This window comes from Sinocyclocheilus anshuiensis, unplaced genomic scaffold, assembly GCF_001515605.1.
Source record: "Sinocyclocheilus anshuiensis isolate Anshui unplaced genomic scaffold, SAMN03320099.WGS_v1.1 scaffold415, whole genome shotgun sequence".
In the NCBI taxonomy this organism is placed as follows: Eukaryota; Metazoa; Chordata; class Actinopteri; order Cypriniformes; family Cyprinidae; genus Sinocyclocheilus; species Sinocyclocheilus anshuiensis.
This window is the reverse complement of record NW_015552655.1, coordinates 2,160,383-2,180,881: the sequence shown is the minus strand read 5'-3', so window position 1 is coordinate 2,180,881 and position 20,499 is coordinate 2,160,383. Positions and strand designations below refer to the sequence as shown.

The 20,499-nt window shown below is 33.3% G+C and overlaps 3 protein-coding genes across 5 annotated transcripts in view; 2 read left to right on the top strand and 1 right to left on the bottom strand.

Annotated features, from left to right (window-relative positions):
- Window positions 1–2,568: 2,568 nt before the first annotated feature.
- Window positions 2,569–6,288, bottom strand: LOC107667182 (transmembrane protein 241-like). The gene is made up of 15 exons (XM_016458783.1): window positions 6,134–6,288; window positions 5,921–5,967; window positions 5,770–5,847; window positions 5,571–5,652; window positions 5,387–5,464; window positions 5,197–5,222; window positions 4,571–4,622; window positions 4,414–4,462; window positions 4,255–4,300; window positions 3,700–3,735; window positions 3,529–3,563; window positions 3,361–3,430; window positions 3,093–3,186; window positions 2,864–2,934; window positions 2,569–2,751 (listed from the first exon to the last, which is right to left on the bottom strand). The coding sequence occupies exons 1-15, from the start codon at window positions 6,203–6,205 to the stop codon at window positions 2,694–2,696; spliced, it is 894 nt and encodes a 297-aa protein (XP_016314269.1). The 5' UTR covers window positions 6,206–6,288; the 3' UTR covers window positions 2,569–2,693.
- Window positions 6,289–7,016: 728 nt separating this feature from the next.
- Window positions 7,017–15,290, top strand: riok3 (RIO kinase 3 (yeast)). The gene is made up of 13 exons (XM_016458772.1): window positions 7,017–7,317; window positions 9,957–10,072; window positions 10,374–10,516; window positions 10,668–10,775; window positions 10,866–10,975; window positions 11,064–11,207; window positions 12,250–12,377; window positions 12,479–12,661; window positions 12,823–12,982; window positions 13,653–13,733; window positions 14,236–14,325; window positions 14,423–14,530; window positions 14,618–15,290. Exons 1-13 carry the CDS (start codon window positions 7,282–7,284, stop codon window positions 14,732–14,734), a joined length of 1,524 nt encoding a protein of 507 aa, XP_016314258.1. The 5' UTR covers window positions 7,017–7,281; the 3' UTR covers window positions 14,735–15,290.
- Window positions 15,291–17,737: 2,447 nt separating this feature from the next.
- Window positions 17,738–20,499, top strand: part of LOC107667166 (myosin light chain kinase, smooth muscle-like) — a 16,170-nt gene continuing 13,408 nt past the window's right edge. The window contains exons 1-5 of one of the 3 annotated variants that reach the window (XM_016458763.1): window positions 17,738–18,024; window positions 18,548–18,610; window positions 19,043–19,078; window positions 19,284–19,411; window positions 19,878–20,034. In XM_016458763.1, the coding sequence (XP_016314249.1) occupies window positions 17,907–18,024; window positions 18,548–18,610; window positions 19,043–19,078; window positions 19,284–19,411; window positions 19,878–20,034 (502 nt within the window). In that variant the 5' untranslated portion in view covers window positions 17,738–17,906. Of the gene's footprint in view, window positions 18,034–18,547; window positions 18,611–19,042; window positions 19,079–19,283; window positions 19,412–19,877; window positions 20,035–20,499 lie in introns of all 3 variants that reach the window. The other 2 variants (XM_016458762.1, XM_016458764.1) reach the window with 2 other exon arrangements.

The window sequence follows — 20,499 nt, the reverse complement described above, 5'->3', positions numbered from 1 at the left end:
ATAAAATGTTTTTTTTTAAAGTGCATTTGTTTTCAGTACATCCAAGCATAGGACTGTGCTAAGTTATAGTAGCAAAATTATTTAGCAAACAGGATGGAGAAAATAATTATCTTGTTGACCATAAAAATCTGCTTTTTACCTTTTATACATTTATATAATTGTAAGATTTTCAATTCGGCATATAACATTCTGAATAGTGCATATTTTTAGGCCTTTATAGTTGATGGTAATATTCATATGATTTTGTCATTTTAATAACATTTTTGTTTAATTTTAGCTCTTTTTCTCTTGAAAATATTTGATCTAATTTGGTGTTCCTGTTCAAAAATGACTGGCGTTGTATAAATTGCTTGTAAATCTCAGATTATGCTAAATCAGTCGACGCACATGAAGCTTGTCATACAGAAACATATTTGTTCATAATGTTATAGTAACATTTTATGACAGTTTCACACCTGTTTAATAAATATACTAATGCTGCTAATGGGGGGAAATTATTCAAAAAGTTCATGAAAATTATCTTTGCCTAAAATCTTTATTTTGTATCTCATAGATGAAGGCCAGCATTTGAAACTTCAAAATAAGAAGCATTTTCTTCCTAGAGATGTGTATTGATTTTTTCAGACAACGGTCATTGAATACGTGAAGCCGTCCGACCTGAAGAAAGACATGAATGAAACCTTCAGTGAAAAGTTTCCACATGTTCAACTGACCCTCAGCAAAATCAGAAGGTAAAGACTTTAAAAATAGACAACCTTAAAAATACTAATATCTAGAAGCATTCAAATTGTATGTATTATTTTCTTTTACTGTGACATTCTCAGTCTGAAAAGAGAGATCCGTAAATTAGCCCAGGAGGATTGTGGGTATGAAGAACCGACGGTTGCAATGGCTTATGTTTATTTTGAAAAGCTCGCCCTGCACGGTAAACTGGACAAGCAGAATCGGAAACTTTGCACCGGAGCTTGTATCCTCCTCGCTGCCAAAATAAGCAATGACCTCAAGAGGCCAGAGGTCAAACAGCTCGTAGATGTACGTAAAGCTCAGTGACATCAATATCTGCTCTCTGATTTCTAATTCAATAAATGATTCATTCAGTTCTCACTGTGGACGTCCATTAGAGACTGGAGGAGCGACTGCGGCTGAATCGCAAGGAACTTTTATCACTGGAGTTTCCTGCGCTGGTGGCGCTCGAGTTTAAACTGCATCTGCCACAGCGTGAGATCCCACCTGAAACCAGACCAGATCCTCAAAACCCACACCAGAACTCCTGGTGTTCAGTATTTAAATGCACTGTTTGTTTTGTAAGCTACACACCATGTAAATAAAGATATGTAATATTGCTTCTATGATTTCATTTTATTTATTTTTTTGCAGAAAAATAAGAGAGAAAAAAACAGATGGTCAAAAAAATGCTTTTATTTAATATCGTGCAAAAACTGATTTAAAATACTAAGAAAAGTTATTTCATAATAGAATATAATTCATGGGTCAATTTCATAATAGAAGCTTTAGAAATACAATATCATAAAATGTGGCTCCGAAATACAGTAAATGTCAATCAGTTCAAACAGAATAATCAGTACTTTTTGCAGGTCTCAATTTTGGGAGTTATTTCTATATTTAAAAAATCCAAATACCCTTAAAAATATTAGAACCGTCAACCAACCTGCAATAATGATGAATAATGTTAACATGGACAACAAACACATTGTACTAATAACACTAACATGTTTATGGTGACTGGCATTATGTAAAATATTTTTGAAAACCTCAGAGTTATAGGGGCTCATGTACCAATGTTTTTCATATAGTACTGATGTACGGTGTGACAGTATTCAGGATATGATCCAGGACTCTCAAAAGTAAACTCTGCAGGACAATGACGTGCAAAGGTTGAACACTTAACAGCAATTACAAATGTTGCTGTGAAAAAATGTGTAATAAGAGCAAAATCTAAATCAGGTGACTACAATAAACTGGCCATATTAAAATGCAAGACTAAAAGAATTATGGTAAATGGTAAACACCTGCTATTTCTGGTTTAACATGTAACTATGGACGCACGCTTTCACCACAGAATAAAAAATAAAAAAGGTAACTGACTTTTTATCCCACAATTCAGATTTTATGTCTTGCAAATCTGAAAACAAAAGTCAGAATTGTGAGATATAAATTCGGACTCTCAATTCTGAGTTTACATCTCACATTTTTGACATTTTTTCTTTGAATTCTGAGTTTACATTTTGCAATTTTTTTTAAATATTATTTTCACCACAGAATAAAAAAGAAAAAATGTAACTGCGAGGTTTTATCTCACAATTCAGACTTTTCTTACATAAATTGCAAGTTTATAGCTTTTATATCAATTTTGACTTCTTTCTCAAAATTCTGAGTTTTTAACAGAATTGCGAGAAAAAGTCAGAATTGTGAGATTCAAAACAAAAAAAATAAATAAAGATAGATAGCAGTTTTATTAATTTTTTTTATCTTGTGGTGGAAACAAGCTTCCATATGTAACTCAAACTGAAAAAAGAAAAGAAAAAAAAGTGTTGCAAAAGTGGGTGTTGCAAAGTGAAAATAATCTCATTGAGGCAATTTGCTTTGGTCAATTTATAAAACTCCTGTAAAGAGCTGGAGTGGAAAATCATTTGGAGAATCTTCAAAGGCACTGGCCATATTCTTCAACAAACTTATTTAAATCTGTCTGAATAAACAAACAAGGCCTCTCCGGCATAGTTCAGGATGATGCTAATGAGAGAAACAAAACCAATTTAACATTTCTTTCATTATTTCACTTCATACTGTAAGTAACTAGATAGCCTAAACTCAATATCTTAACATAGAACTGTTGGGAACTCACCAGAACAGAGTCACAGGGCTGAGCACAGTGTTGAATGTGGAAAGGAAAAGAGAAAGACCTGACGCCAGTATCTGCATGCAAGGAGAAAAAGAAATCCATTGCACCATTTATTCCATTTACATTTTTATTGCAAGTGCTGCAATGCACGTGATGTGAAACCGGCCCTTATGCTCTAACAGTCTGCAGGAAAATTGCGCTTCAAAATATAATTTTCAAAGGTCTGTCTCACCTTGGCCAGGAAGAACCAGATGCCACAGTGCTCCTGAGACAGACTGCCCTTCAATTTCACGGATGCCAACATCAAACAAAAGCTGAATATAGCACTATGAAATGAAAATTATTTCTAATGAGCAAATGATTTGCAAACACAATTAATTTCATTCAACAACATGACAATACATCACTCATTTGGGACTTTTTGCAATTGAAATCCTCACTAAATATTCAACAAATCATGCTAACTTTGATGCATTAGTGCTTCTGAATGTTTGTCTCACCTGCCCAAGCAGCCAGTGTGGAACCTGTATGAGGTCAGGAGAGGGAAATCTAAGGCACCGGACAGATCTCCTGAAACACGAAATGCCAAGGAGCACACATGAATCGTGTCAGAAAATTATAGAGCTGTAGACAAAAATAATACAATAGCATAAAATGCATTTTATTACCTGTCGAGTATGCAAGAGAGGCAAGTAACAATGCACTAAAAAAGAAGTATAAAATTAAATGGGGTTGAAAAAGTACAATATATACTGTTTATATGCATTCAAAATTCATATGGGTCAAAATTGTTGCATACAAAGAAAGGATGACTTTAATTTTCATATTTATTCATTTACCTGGTCACGTAATTGATGAAATGCTCTTCAAGATCACTGTAGAATTACACATTAAAAACGGCACTTATTATGCATCTGCTTAGAGTATAAAAAATAACAATATACAACATACATAACCATTCTAAAAGTTTAGGGTCAGTAAGTTTCTTTTTTTTTAAAGAAATGAATACTTCTATTCGGTAAGGCTGCATTAAATTGATCAAAAGCGACATTAAAGACCTATATAATATGAAGTATAAAAATATCACAATTTCCACAAAACTCAGCTTTTGATAATAATAAGAAATGTTTCTTGAGCAGCAAATCAGCATATTAGAATTGATTTCTGAAGGATCGTGTGAAATTCAGCTTTGCATCACAAAAATTAATGACATTTAACAATATATTCAAATAGAAAACAGTTATTTTAAATTGTCATAATATTTCACAATTTTGCTGACTTATGTGTTTTTGATCAAATAAACGCAGCCTTGGTGAGCGTCTTTGAAAAACATTTTTAAAACGTTTACCGACCCCAACCTTTTGAACGATAATGTAAATAAAACATGAAAGCACCTCAGAAGGTTTGTCTTTGTGTTCTTCTGGAATACTTTATATGCACCTAAATTAGAAAGAGAAGGTACAGGTAAAACGCACACTTTCATGTGACCAAATCTGTAGTTTAAGATTGTTACTCTTAATTCTGAGTCCCACAACAAATAAATCCACACTCACCAACACAGAACAGATGGATGGATGCCCATGTGTAGCCACTGGGACCAAACTGAGAGATGAGACAGAACCGTAAAGAGGATATATGAAATGGAGATTTTTACTGTTACAGGAAACAGAGATATTGATAACTCAAGAGAAAATCACGGTATGAACTTACCCGTGGATTGAATAGCATAAGGCTGGTGGCAGATCCCAGCAACATACACACACTAAAAAGAATATAATTTCATTAAAATCATCTATAGATTTGTCCTTCCTTCTTTGTTTTTAATACAATATTTGATTAAGAATACATAGTAAAAATATATAAACATTTTTTAATTGATACATTTACTTGAGAAGCAAAATTACTTAAGATATTAAGTTTTTTTCTGAAAAATTAAATGCCTTTATTCCTAAAACAAGGAAAATATCTGCCAGTGGTGTATGAAAAATGATCTTATGTCTCACCCTATTGGCAGACATTTTTTTTCTTGCTTTAAAAAAAGTTATTTCATTTTTGTCAATTCTCCGAAAATAAGTATTGTCATCTTGTGTCATTTTGCTTCTCAAGTACATGTTTCTTGATTTTTTCTTTTTTTTTTTAAGAATGTCTAGATATTTCTACTAAAAAAACAAGATTTTGTTTTGTTTTTAAAATCTAAATTAATTTAATTAATTAATTAATTAAAATCTAGTAAAATACTGAGGAGGAAAATCCTTTTGCAGTGTTGGTATGAGCATAAAAAGTATTTAAGAGCATAAACAAGCTCATTTTGGAATATCTGGTTGAAAGAAACATACCTTAATAATTTCATCCATGGTGGCTTCTAATTAATTCAAATACAAAGAAAATTACAATAGTGACATGACTGGCACTGAGACATGTTTATGATATTTGAAATTGATTTCTAATCCTTCTAAATACATTTTATAAGAAAAAAAAATTGTTTTTAGTTTATTCCCACAGAACAGCAACTAAAACCAGACGCACCTCTCTGTGAGTTACTGTTACGATGAGAAAAGCAAAGACTTCTGAGACATTTTGTAACACGAAGAAAAAAGGAATGGGCTAAAAAAAAAAAAGCAAAGACAAGCATATTTCAAGGTTGCACGTTCAGTCCATCCATAAGAAAGACACTGAAGTCCATATTGAGACATATTATTTTTGCACTTACCAAAAGTGACAGTGCTTTGGACCCCGCATAAATGTTTCCAATAAATAAGAAGCACCCAGGAAGCTGGGAAAATACTGCAGATCTAAAGAACAACCACAGCAAGAGTACATATATTAATAAACAGATCGTAATAGTATGTAATGAAATGTATATTCCACCAATAATAATCCATATTTTATATAAATGCATATTTAGTTACCTGGAGAAGGCATTTATTTCAACCCAACCCAGTTTCCATGTAACCAGCAGCAATAGAGCTCCAGTGGATGTCTGCCAACTGAAGAAAGTTAATGATAAAGATAGATGCTGAATTTCAAATTTAGCCGAGTGATATTGTCATGAATACTTACCCCTGAAATATGGTTGGAAATGTAAACTTTAAGACAGACAGGACATACTGTAAAGCAAAAAGCAGTTATACATTTGTGTATATTGTATTCTGTTCCTGTCAGCATTACTATGATTACACACAGCTACAGCACAAAATGTATTTTTTGTTCAATACAAAAACAACGGGACAAACATACACTGATGCTGTCAAAAGTGCATCAAAGTCAGTTTACCTTATTTGTGAAATAAGATGCTGTGAAAAAGGTGCAGAAAACTAGAGCAAGAATCACTCGAGCAACATTCATTGGATTTGATGCATCAGTAACTTTGGTTGCTCAGTTTCTCTAATACTCTGCTTTAATATTCCGACATCTCATCTGTACTTCCTCTGTTCTATAGGCCACGCCCACTGTGACACGCAGCACATTTTTAGCCAATAAAAGCCTCAGTGAAATCAGCTCTAAATGTGAAAAGCAAACAACAACCAAAAAAAAAACTATAATTAACCGGAGTTTTTTATATAACATAAAAATCTTTATTTTTTATTTTTTATAAAAAGTAAGATATTTTTAACACAAATGCCTTTTTATTCTGACCTTTTTGTTTTTACAAAACACAGCAATAGATGTAAAATTGTTCGACAACAGCGATAGAAATAGAATAGAAATATATTGAATAAAATAATATAAATTGAATTAAAAAAATATATGCAAAAGTAAAAAATATATTCATATATTACTGGTATGTTTTAATTATAACCATTTAGAAGAAAAATTCAATTATTAATTATTTAAGTGTATTTTTAAAGTGATCCGTTTCTTCCATGAAAGGAATCTTTTTTTTTTTAATGAATGGTTCTGAATACAAAAAGGATAAAGAAAATAACAATAATCTCAAAAGACTGTTTTGCTATTATAATTAAAAAAGAAACTTAATCAATTTACACATTAGTTATATAGCTGTGATGGTCATAAAAGAAAGCTTAGGCTGTTTTTGGAAATCCCACTCTATAAAATAAAATAAATAAAATACTAAATACTATAAATAAAATAAATCACTAATACTTCAATTTGTTTTTCGTTCGACTTTTATTTTGAAATTCCGAGTCGTGCCGTCATAGGGGCTGTCCCACCAACCGTTGTAGGTTGTATCTCACATCTATTTTTATCTGACGCATTGTCGGTAACGAGCTAACTTGTCGTTTTAAACCACGTTTCAGCGGTTTTGGTCAAAAATAGTCATAAGTAGTGTTACATATTACATTGAAGTCGATATTAACGAACGTTACACGAGTTTTACTCTAGTAATCTACGCGATAAAGTGTTACAAGCGTCTCGTTCTTAGTCTGTTTGAATCTAACGTAAACCTTCTGTCAGCTAACATGGACCAACTTGAAGTAACTACAAAAGAAACCAAGGTGAGATTTCCGAACAGTTTGATGTCACATTTTCTGATTGTCGAATTATGTGGACAAAAATCCAGGAAGTGGTTAAATATGAGTTGGTTTAGTACAAGGCCTGTCAACCATTATACAACAGAAGGTGAGTAATGAGTCTAAAGCTGCCTGACATGTGACTCAACTCTGACCACTGGAATGGAGTTAAACAGTGGTGAACTTTACCCAGTTAGAACGTATTTGAATAGAATAGATTAATAAGGTAGTCTTATCTTGTGCAAAAGTTTATGGGTGAGGTTAATTTAAGCATGTGGACTTTGAAACTCTTGATCTGGACTTAAGTCATCGTTTTGTAGGGTTAAGTAGGCCAAATAAATATTGCAATACTTAACCCTTTAACTGTCACCCGTCCCCTCTGTGGGACGCCTAAGTTTACTTCACTGTATTACATTTAAATCCTAATCTAATCATGACAAACTATATATTGTTGGAAAGGTTGTTGTGACAGGACTCCTAAATATTTTTTTACAAAAACATTGGTAAAATATCTATGTAGGAAAAGTAATAGATTAATTTATGACAAGAGTGCACCTCAAAAATCTACATCATAACATGAGTTCTGACCTTTGTCAAAAAAAGTCTTCTTTGTTGCCTTTTCTCTATCACACTTTAGAAATCATCAGAAATTATATATCAATTGAAAACTTGAAATCTCAAAAAATTCATCCTTTGAAACCCATTTTCAAATCAAACATTGCATTACCATCAAAATGGTACATCAATATCATCTTACAAAATGTTTTCGTTCATGAATTATAAAAATGTAAGTTTGGATCGTGCACTTTCACGTCTATGTTCAAAAATGTGAGTGACAGTTAAAGGGTTAAAAACTGTTATTTTAGTATTACTTATTATACCTATTATAGTATATATTAAGATTTTGAGTTAGCTTTTATTTTCATATTTTCAGTGGTAATTTTAGTGTTTTAGTTTGTGCTTTTGTCATTCTTAGTTTTCCATTAATATTTCAATTTTTTTATTTTAGTTTTAGTAATTTGAGTTAATTAATTTAAACATTTATTTCAGTCAAGCAACATTTCTAATTTTCATTTAAGTTTGTTCATGTAGTATTTCTATTTTAATTGATTACAACATTATTTCAGTTACTAAAATAATCTACTAAAATAGTAAAAAAAAAAAAAAAGTTTGTTTTTACATATGTGGCCCTGAACCACAAAACTAGTCATAAGGGTCAATTTTTCGAAATTGAGATTTATACATCATCCGAAAGCTGAATAAATAAGCTTTCCATTGATGTATGTTTTTTAGAATAGGACAATATTTGGCTGAGATACAACTATTTGAAAATCTGGAATCTGAGGGTGCAAAAAAAATCAAAATATTGAGAAAATTGCCTTTAAAGTTGTCCAAATTAAGTGCTTAGCAATGTATATTACTAATCAAAAATTAAGTTTTGATATATTTACGGTAGGAAATTCACAAAATATCTTCATGGAACATGATCTTTACTTAATATCCTAATGATTTTTGGCATAAAAGAAAAATTTATCGTTTTGACCCATACAATGTATTGTTGGCTATTTCTACAAATATACCCCAGCGACTTAAGACCGCTTTTGTGCTCCAGGCTCACATACAGTGGGTACGGAAAGTATTCAGACCCCCTTCAATTTTTCACTCTTTGTTATATTGCAGCCATTTGCTAAAATCATTTAAGTTAATTTTTTTCCTCATTAATGTACACACAGCACCCCATATTGACAGAAAAACACAGAATTGTTGACATTTTTGCAGATTTATTAAAAAAGAAAAACTGAAATATCACATGGTCCTAAGTATTCAGACCCTTTGCTGTGACACTCATATATTTAACTCAGGTGCTGTCCATTTCTTCTGATCAGCCTTGAGATGGTTCTACACCTTCATTTGAGTCCAGCTGTGTTTGATTATACTGATTGGAAGCAAATGGCTGCAATATAACAAAGAGTGAAAAATTTAAGGGGGTCTGAATACTTTCCGTACCCACTGTATATAGTTCATATATTTCTGTTAATGTAAAATATTAACAAAATAGATATTTTAAATCTTTTTATTTGACTGATTTAATGTGAGACCATGCATATTGATGAGGTTATTAAAGGGATAGTCCGTCCAAAAATGCTTCTTTCTTCTGCGCAACACAAGAGAGAATATTTTGAAGAGTGTTGGTAACCAAACAGTTTCAATTCTCATTGACTTCCATTGTATTTTTGTTATATTTAAGTAATGAGAACCAAAACTGTTTGTTTACCAATATTCTTTAAAATATCTTCTCTTACATTCAACAGAAGAAATAAAATCAAAGTTTGGAAAAGGGTGGAACATTTCCGAAAACTTTCCAAAAATTTACGAAAGATGCCAAAAATTCCAAATTTTCTGTTTACTAAATTTACTGGAAATGTTCCACCTTTTTGCAACCCTAGTTTGGAATGACATGAGGGTGAGTAAATTATGACAGACTTTACATTTTTGGCACATGTGACAGGACTTTTATTCTGCTTGTCAACTGTTGATGGTGTTAATTGTTGGATTGTGAGCCTTACCTCTGGCAAGAGAGTGAATATCAGTCGTTCATGTCTTTTTTGTCTTATTTCTTCCAGAGCCCATGGGGCGCTCCTGTCCTAGCACCAGCTCCCTGCTCTCTGGCTGATGTTATGAGTGAGCAACTGGCCCGACAGCTGCATGAGGAGGGCAGCCCTTTCCCAGAAATCCCAGAGTGAGTCTCAAACACTTACATATCAAATTATTAGCACTGTTACGTCTATATATAGAAACAATAGTAATATATGATATAGTCACTTGGAATTTGCCTTTTTAGTACTTATTGTACATTTACTTTTTTTTTTTTTTTTTTTTTTCTCAACCTCTGTGTTTAACTACAAAATCATTCATCTTGCATTTCAACTCAAATCACTAAAGCAGCAGCGGAATTCTATTTTTAATTGTTTAAAGCAAATATGTCATGATTTCTGAAGGCAAAAACATCTTTTGTATTCATTTACTTATATTATTTTCAGTACCGATCTGGACCTGACCTGCGCTCCTGAAGGCGACACATCCAGCGACCTGATGCTGGCCCAGATGCTTCAGATGGAGTTCGATCGCGAGTTTGATACGCAGCTGCGCAGAGAGGAGAAGAAGTTTAATGGAGACAGCAAAGGTATCTAGAAAAATACAAATGCATAAATACATAATATTACATAATATAACATACATGCATACATAAACAAACATACATAAACATTTATTTATTTATGCATGTATGTATGTATGTACAAAAAAAAAACCTTAACAATTAATTTCATTTCCAGTCTCCATATCCTTTGAGAACTACCGCATGGTTCATCCGTATGAGGACAGTGACAGCTCTGAAGATGAGGTTGATTGGCAAGACACTCGCCATGACCCCTACAGAGCTGGTGAGCTTGTTTGTGCTACACAGAAAATCTTTTATGTGCCCTTAGCAGTTAATATTTTGTTACCTGACTGCATTTGATTTACTTACTCAGACAAACCAACAACGACCCCTAAAAAGGGATTTGTTGGAAAGGGCAAGAACATCACCACCAAACATGACGAGGACATCTGTGGACGGAAGAACACGGCACGCATGGACAATGTTAGGCTTGTTCACACATTATCCAAAATGACATGTTAAATTGTTCTTACAGTTGTAATCATTTCAGTCTCTGAATGTATGGATGCAGTTTGCTCCGGAGGTGCAGGTGGGAGACGGGATCGGCATGGACCTGAAGCTCTCCAACCAAGTGTACAACGCTCTGAAACGTCACTGTCACACCGAGCAGCGCCGTAGCGCTCGACTTCATGAGAAGAAGGAGCACTCTACTGCTGTGAGTCGTTTTTCCCTTTTAGGAGCCCAACCCATTCTTTATGAATTATTTTGTTTTATTTTTAATTTCATTTTATTTTATACATTTTTAAGGGTTTTCAGTCTTCTTAAACTGTAGAAGAAAGATAAAATAAAGAGCCCACCCATATTTAATTTAATTTTATTGTTTAGCTTATTTTAGTTTAGTTTATTGTAGGGATTTTCAGACTAATCCAACTGTAGAAGAAATGTAAAGAGCCCAACTCATTTTTTTATTTATTGTTTTATTTTAGTTTTTTATTTTCGGGGGTTTTAGACTCAAAAACGTAATGTAATGCAAAGAGCCCAACTCAATTGTTATTTATTAATTTATTTAGTTTTTTATTTTATTTAATTTTTATTTTAGTTTATTTTCATTAATTTTATTTTAGGGGTTTTCAGCCTCCACAAACTGTAGAAGAAATATAATGTCAAAAACCCAATCCAATTATTTTATGTTGTTTTATTTTATTTGTTTCATTTGATTTATATTTTAGTTAATTTAATTGTATACAAACTGTAGAAGAAACGCAATGTAAAGAGCCCAACGCGTAATTTATTTTATTTTAGTTTATTTAGTTTAATTTATTGTAGGGGTTTTCAGACTCAACCAACTGTAGAATAAATGTAATGTAAAGAGCCCAACCCATTTTTTTATTTATTATTTTATTTAACTTGAGATTTTTTTATTTTAGCTTATTATTTTAGGGGGTTTGAGACTGAACAAACTGTAGAAGAAATGTAAAGAGCCCAACCCATTTTTTTATTTATTATTTTATTTTATTTTATTTTTGTTTATTTAGTTTTTTTATTTTAGGGGGTTTTAGACTCAAAAAAGTAATGTAATGCAAAGAGCCCAACTCGATTGTTATTTATTAATTAATTTAATTTAATATTTTATTTTTATTTTATTTTATTTTGATTAATTTTATTTTAGGGGTTTTCAGCCTCCACAAACTGTCGAAGAAATATAATGCGTCCACTTGTATGTGCTGACTGTACATTTCATGTCCTCTTTTGCTCAGGAACAAGCTGTGGACCCCAGAACCAGACTGCTCATGTACAAAATGGTGAATGCTGGGATACTGGAGAACATCAATGGCTGCATCAGCACAGGAAAAGAGTCGGTAGTTTTCCACGCTAATGGAGGGAGGTGTGTGCTTTGCATCATTGTGTGTGCAACTCGCTTAAGTCTTGCAATTAACGTAAGTGTGCATTTATTAAGCAGTGTTAATCTCAATGTGTCTCGTGCAGCTTTGAAGAGAAGATTGTTCCTGAAGAGTGTGTCCTCAAAGTTTTCAAGACCACCCTGAATGAGTTTAAGAACCGGGACAAATATATCAAGGACGACTACCGCTTCAAAGACCGCTTCAGCAAGCTGAATCCTCGCAAAATTATCCGCCTGTGGGCTGAGAAGGAGATGCACAACCTCACCAGGTGACATACAGATTAATTTAACTGTATAAGACAAGTATTTGACATTTAATATGACTGATTTAAATGCCATAGGTAAATTAAGATGACACTACAACATAATATTGTTTCATCTAATTTTTCATGCCATTTCACCCCTCTTGCACACATAAATGTGCGTGTAGGATAAAGAAATCAGGGATCCCGTGTCCGGAGGTGGTGATTCTGAAGAAGCATATCCTTGTGATGTCATTCATTGGAAAGGACCACGTTCCTGCACCTAAACTGAAGGACGCTATTCTGAGTTCTGAGGATATGAAGAAAGCATACTACCAAGTGCTAAACGTGAGTGTACTGAAATACTACAACAATCTTTGCTATTGTTAAATGGATATTGGGTAAAAAATAAGAATTACATTATTGTGTCCATACAGGATTTTTGTTACTTTATTACAGTGCTTGTCATAAAAATAAAATAATAATAAATAAAAAATGTGTTTTTTTTTTTTTTTTTAGGGGAAAATTTGACTTGGATATTTGTGACCCTGGACCACAAAACCAGTCATAAGGGTCAATTTTTCAAAATTGAGATTTATACATCATCTGAAAGCTGGTTAAATAAGCTCTCCATTGATGTATGGTTTGTTAGGATAGGACAGGATTTGGCCGAGATACAACTATTTGAAAATCTGGAATCTGAGGGTGCAAAAAAAAATCAAAATATTGAGAAAATCATCTTTAAAGTTGTCCAAATGAAGTTCTTAGCAATGCATATTACTAATCAAAAATTAAGTTTTAATATATTTACAGAAGGAAATTTACAAAATATCTTCATGGAACATGATCTTTACTTAATATCCTAATGATTTTTGGCATAAAAGAAAAATCAATCATTTTGACCCATACAATGTATTTTTGGCTATTGCTACAAATATACCCCAGCGACTTAAGACTGCTTTTGTGCTCCAGGGTCACATTTGCTCTTGATATTCACCTCTTGTTCTCTGTCTCACAGATGATGCAGCGTCTGTATCAAGACTGTAACCTGGTTCATGCTGATTTGAGTGAATACAACATGCTCTGGCATGACAGACAGGTTTGTATCAAGCCAGTTAAAACATTCTTAGTAGCACATCTTTTTAAATTCTGCAGAAAAAGCAAGGCTAGTCATGTGTTCATCAACTACACTACTGTTTAAAACTTAAAGCCTCTTATGCTCGCCAAGGCTGCATTTATTTGATCAAAAGGAATATTGTGAAATATTATTACAATTTAAAACATCTGCTTTCTATTTTAATATATTTGGGATGCAAAACTGAATTTCCAGCATCATTACTCCAGTCTTTCTAATATGCTGATATGCTGCTCAAGAAACATGATTATCAATGTTGAAAACAGTTGTGCTGCTTTATATTTTTGTGGATACTGTGATGCATTTAATTTCAGAATTTTTATAAATTAATAAATAAATAAATGTTAAAAAAAACAGCATTAATTTAAAATACAAATGTTTTGTAACATGGTCTTTTCTTTTTTTTATCTTATTAACCCCATGACACCCTAAAGTTATTTTTATTTTTATTTTTTTCCTTATAAAGGTGTGGTTCATTGATGTGAGTCAGTCCATAGAGCCCACTCACCCTCACGGGCTGGAGTTCTTGTTCAGAGACTGCAGGAATGTGGCCACAGTAAGTGTCCGAACTATCTTGTGGTGTTATAAAGAGCTCTGTAATAGCTCTAAAGCAAGGTTGTGATCATTAATGAATGCTATTTTCTTCTCTCCAGTTTTTCCAGAAAGCTGGTGTGGCTGAAGCTCTCAGTGTATTTGAGCTGTTCAACACTGTGTCTGGACTGCAGATCAACAGCAATAATGAGGCTGATTTCTTAGCCCAGGTCCGGATTTCAAACATTTTTTAGAAAGATCCAACTAATATTTAAAACTTGGTTGTTAAAAATCAATCTTGTCGTACATTTTTACAGATTGAAGCCCTGGAGAAAAGAAATGAAGATCATGTGCAGAAATCCGGCAAGAAAATCTTCATGGACACCAGTGAAGGCAGCCCACCCCAATTAAACACTGATGATGATGATGATTAACACAAACACAACAGTCATTTGAAAAATAAAGGAGAGAAAATCCCTCCATTCACAAATAAGTTGTGGAATGGGACGAACGCCATGTCCATGTGACATACTTGCACCGTCCTTCTGCTGTTATCGCATTTGATCGGTGTTGAAAGTGACATGTGGTCATTTGAGACATCGAGCATAACCTGTCATTTTTTTTAACAGACCATTTTGGAAGATGGTCAAAAACAGAAAAAAAAATTAATAAATAAGGAAACCAGTAACTATAAAGACACATGTAATGTTTTAGAATTGTGTGGTGTTAAAAATGTGTCTCCTACAATGAGTGCAAGCAGAGAATGAAGATCTCTTGAAGATCTTCTGAGGATCTCTGAATGCTCTGAGCTTTGATAATGAGCAGAACTCAGTACGTTGATCCAATCTGTTCATCATGAAAAATACAAATAAATGTCAGCCTGGGTTTTTACGTGAAATCATTTTACTTCTAAGATGACTATTGTAGATTTGTGGTCTTTGAGATCTTGTGTAAAATCAGGTAAAGATGAAATAAAACTCTTAAATTACATGCTTTGAGTTCTTTCTTGACCTGTTGTTCTTTAGCTGAGGATTATTGGCAATAAATACAGTTTAAAGGAATAGTTCACTCAAAATGAGAATATGCTGAAGTTTTAGTCGCCCTCAAGTCATTCAAGATGTAGATGAGTTTGTTTCTTCATCAGAACAGATTTGGAGAAATTTAGCATTTCATCACTTACTCACCAATGGATCCTCTGCAGTGAATGGGTGCCGTCAGAATGAGAGTCCAAACAGCTGATAAAAACAATAATCCACAAAATACTCATTTTGGGTGAACTTTTCTTTGAAGCAAGGATATGTAGTTTTGTGTATTTTTGCTACTTTGGAGCCCCCTACAGTTACGTGAGTGGAATTCATCGAAATTACAGTGAATAGCTGTACACGTGCATTTGTTTCTGCCGTAAAGCAGTCCGCCCTTTCGCAAAATGTTATTTGACTTATACGAGTTATTTTGGTCATAGTTTGATAGTTGCTTGACATTTTATCCATAAAAAGATCACTCCAAATGTCAGTTGCACTGTCATTATAGTTAACTAAAACTAAAACCATAAAATGTTACTTAAAATAATTCTTAAAACTGAACTAAGATCAAATATAAAAAAAAACTTAAACTTAATTTATCTTAGCTAGTTACCAAGGCAACATTTATTTTATTTTCACATGATGTAGGCTACTAAAATAACAGGGACCAAAACTGAAATAAAAAATTATACCTATAAAACTAATAAAAAATGATGAAAAACTAAAAATTATAACAACAACAAAAAAATAATCAAAATGAGTTAAACTATAACAGTATCCAAATAATACTAAAATAACACTGGTCAGTAATTATTCACACCTAAAAATTGTTTTCGTACTTCATTATGAAATTATGATTTGCAATTTTATACTTACTCAAATTTCTATCATTAATAATAATTTATATCATAATAAATAGTCGTTGTGAATTTGTTTGCTGTATCTCCTGATAGAGAATCTGTCATTCCCAGCTCTGCAATTGGAGAACATGTAAAAAAAACAACAGCAGAACGTCAATAGAAAAGTTTTTTTGCTGATTCGTCTGGTACTCTTCCTTCTGTAGACATGAAATGTAACATCCTTCACTTCAGAAGTTTTAAAAACAATACATAGAAAAGTAGATCTGATGCATCTGCATTTAACCCTTAACTCTATTCTGTACTATACTGTAGTATATACCCACCTAAAACTACAGCATAAAGTGTTGTCTTGGATTCATGAGCTATATTTGATATGTTTGCATATAAGCGGTTATGCCCCAAAGACTTTTTACAAAAAAGAAAAAAGAAAAAAAACTTGAAACTTGCAGAACACTTTATTTAAGGGCTTGTCGGGACAAGTTGGTGTGTCCCATAAGTGCAACTGCAGTTTCTACTTTCTCCCCCATTCCTCAAAAATGCATGTATGCCTGAGAACGTGTACAGTAGATTTTGTATCTGCATATGTGTGATATTTTCCCATGACAAAAATGACTAGTAGGACAGTGTGTTTGTGTGTAATCAGATTACAACCAGTCTCATCTTCACCCTTTAAAACTGCATATTTCAGCTATTATCACCTTTAATTACTCTATGTTGTTATGTGCTTCTTAGAAATACTGTGAATTTTATATTGGCTCACTCAAATATCAATATCACAAATAATGTTCCATCTCAGTTGTTTCTCCCATAGACAAACTGAGACGTCCACATTTATTTTACAGCTCTATATACTCTTACTGTATGGTCTCATATGTATTATTATATACCCAAAGACATTTTAGAATAAATATTTTATATAAATTGGTATTTAAAATGCACCTATTAGAATTCCATACGACTCTGGAGTTATAATATCTGAGAGCAATAATAACAAGTTAATTTAACCTACAAAATATCCAGCTGTGAAGTAGGTTAATTATGTTGACCTCAAATGAATGACTAATTTCACAACTTCACACAACACAAAGATACTTAAAGACATTTCAGTTCAGAGCATGAATTCTTTTTGAATGAAGCATTATATATTCATGTGCATATGCTGCTTCTTCCTGCTCAATGGTGATGAAATGCAAACTACATCTACAATGTATAGATTAAATATAATCAGATAAAATATGAGGTTTACATCAGGCTAAAGTAACCAAGATAATCCCAAGCAGCCGGACAGGCTCATCCACATTTGTAATGTCACATATATATGTCACACACCCATGAGCCGAGAAAATAGTTGTAGTTTTCAGTTGAAATGTGTCAGTCTACAACGTTTTCGGTCTGTGAGACCAACGCATTTGTGCACATTTCAGGGAAACTGTGTTTATGATTTATTTGTTGTTGTGGATTTCGACAGTGATTGAGTGGCTTTCGGTTACAGGCCGTGTGTGGAAGCCCCGCCCACCTCATCTATGTGAGATTAGCTCATACCTTTCCCCCTCAGACCATTTATATGATCGACCTGATAACTTCTGCTGTTTCCTGTGACATGAAGTAGAACGAGAATGCTGCCGAATTAAGCAGTGAGAGAAATAATGGAAGGAGACATGCAAATCTGAGAGAAGTTGAGAGGAGGAAGAGACAAACCGTTTGGAACTTGTCACAGTGTAATAATGGCCTTTATTGAAAAGAGTCAAAAGAAGACCTACATTTCAACATTCAGGTTTGACCTGAAGTCTTCAGCAGCGCTGGATGTGCCGACGAACAGAGAGGAGAGCTGTCTGAAATCAGGGAAATCAGGTGAGATATTTCTATCTTGACACACTAATTCCCATAGACGAATCATCTTTATATTTTTTAAAGAGATATTTAGGAAATGTTTCCTTGTCAAGATGTTTACGTCTCTTCTGCTCACCAAGGCTGCATTTAAAAAATAAAATAAAAATCAAAACTACAGTAAATATTGTGAAATATTATTAGAATTTATGTTAAAATGTAATTTATTCCTGTGATGCAAAGCTGAATTTTCAGCATCATTACTCCAGTCTTCAGTGTCACGTGTTTCTTCAGAACTCATTCTGATATGCTGATTTGGCTGCTCAAGAAACATTTCTGATTACTATCAATGTGGAAATTTTAAAAGAACAGAGTTCATTTGAAATGGGAATGTTTTGTAACAATATAAATGTCTTTACCTTCGCTTTTGATTAGTGTGATTAACGTGCTTGTGCAAACACAGAAAGCGAGACCATAACTATATTTTACCTGATGTGTTTAGATATTTGTGCAATTAAAAGAACACATTTTCAAACAGAAACTTCTGACACGAGGAAAAAATCTCTTAAAAACTCCCTAGACACAGAAAAGAGGAGACCAGGTATGTATCTTACAAACTGCAGACACACATACACTAGTATTGGTAGATTAATTGTAACAATACAGAAAAAAATAATTACTATTTAATACTTAACAAAAATGATAATGAACAATAGTGATTTATTAATAGTATTTATATACTTCTGATGCCTTTTTAATACAAATGCACCATTTTAAAGGCTAAACTGTGTTTATATCACATTTAAATGTCAGTGCAGGGCAGAATGTGGGATTGGAAATAGATTTCTATCAATTCAATTCAGACGGTCTCATTATGCCTGTAGCCAATCACACAAGCCTTCTGTGTCTACTAGCCAATTATATGCCACATTTAATTAAACATTGCATGTCACATGACTGATGAGTCCTGATGAGCCATATCTATATGTATATGCCTTGTTCAAGTTCACCAATTTGATCTGTTTCACCGCAGCCGTCACTCTCATTAACACAGCCAGCAGAAGTTCAGGTGAGTGTGTGCTTTCTGACAAACTAATTCCGGTTCTCAAAATGAGTTAAATACTGGAACTGATGGATTCTGTAAGTAGGCCACAATCAGTGCATTCTTACAAGAGACATGGAAGTACTTGTAAAGGTGGAGTTATCTGTATTGTGGTTCAAGAGCCTGAACTACTTCAAGCTGTGTGTCAGTAGACTCTCTTTCTGTTCTCCAGGTGCAGTAGCTGAGTTTTTGGATCCCCAGCAGCAGGTTGTGGTTTGTGTTGGAGGAACCGCTCGACTGCACTGTCGTTTCAGAAGCTCTGGGCCTGTGGCTTCCTGCTGGATTCATGACACGGAAAAGGTCTGAGCAGTTTGTGAAGCTTTAGTGGAACGTGTATTTAAAGGGGTCATATGCTGTTGCTAAAAAATAACATTATTTTGTCTAGTTGTGTCCTCTTTTGGAAGACCAAACAAAGTAGTTTCGCTTTCACAAAGAAACACACAGCGTCTTCACGACATGGCGGCAGCAACAATACTACAGCGAGAATCAAAGTTACGCCGCCTTTCTTGCGTGAACATTTGGGTGGCGTTATGCAAATCTAACCACATCGTGACGTAGATATGTGTAAGAGAAAGGAAAACTTGAAATCGCATAATATGACCCCTTTAATTAATGTGATTCTCCACACCTGTGTGAACATAAGAACTGACTTCATGAATTTCAAATAAGCAGGTGCTTTGTGGTGGATTCGTTGCACAAAAATCAAGAGAATTGGAAAAAAACCCACTTGTCTATGATATTTTTAGTGTGGATATTTTGTCATTAGGTTGTGTTAGAAGGACCACGAGTGTGTGCGACGAACACCAGCAGTAGCAGCACCCTGGTTCTCTCTGATGTTCTTCCTGTAGATGTGGGAAGTTATTCCCTTTTTGTTCGGAACCGAGGAGGCACAGCTTACCGGACCATAAGCCTCTGTGTCATTGGTAAGATCTGAAATTAGTCTAATCGGTCTATATCTATGGTTGATGGCATGCCAACCAATAATCAAATTGCCTTTTTGTTCTCATTTGTGTTGCTTTAGTATTATTTATATACTGTTTTAGTGTTTATTAATATTTCGAATTATATTTTCAGGTTTTTTTGTTTTAGAAATGTCATGTTTTATTCATTTTAATATTTCCATTAAGCTTTTTTTTTAAATTGGATTTTTTTTTCTTCTTTTTTTTTTACATTCAGTTTTAATTCTAGATTTAGAAATTATGTATTTATTTTTAATAGTTTTCAAATGTATGTGTTTTTTTTTTTATTAGCTTTTTAAATTCTTTTTTTTGTTTGTTTACCTTGCGGTTGTCATGCCTTTTCTATTATTTCTGTTTAGCTTTTTATTTATTTTTTGAACAAGCCTTTTTGTATTTTCAGTTTGTAAATTACAGAAATTGTGCTCATCA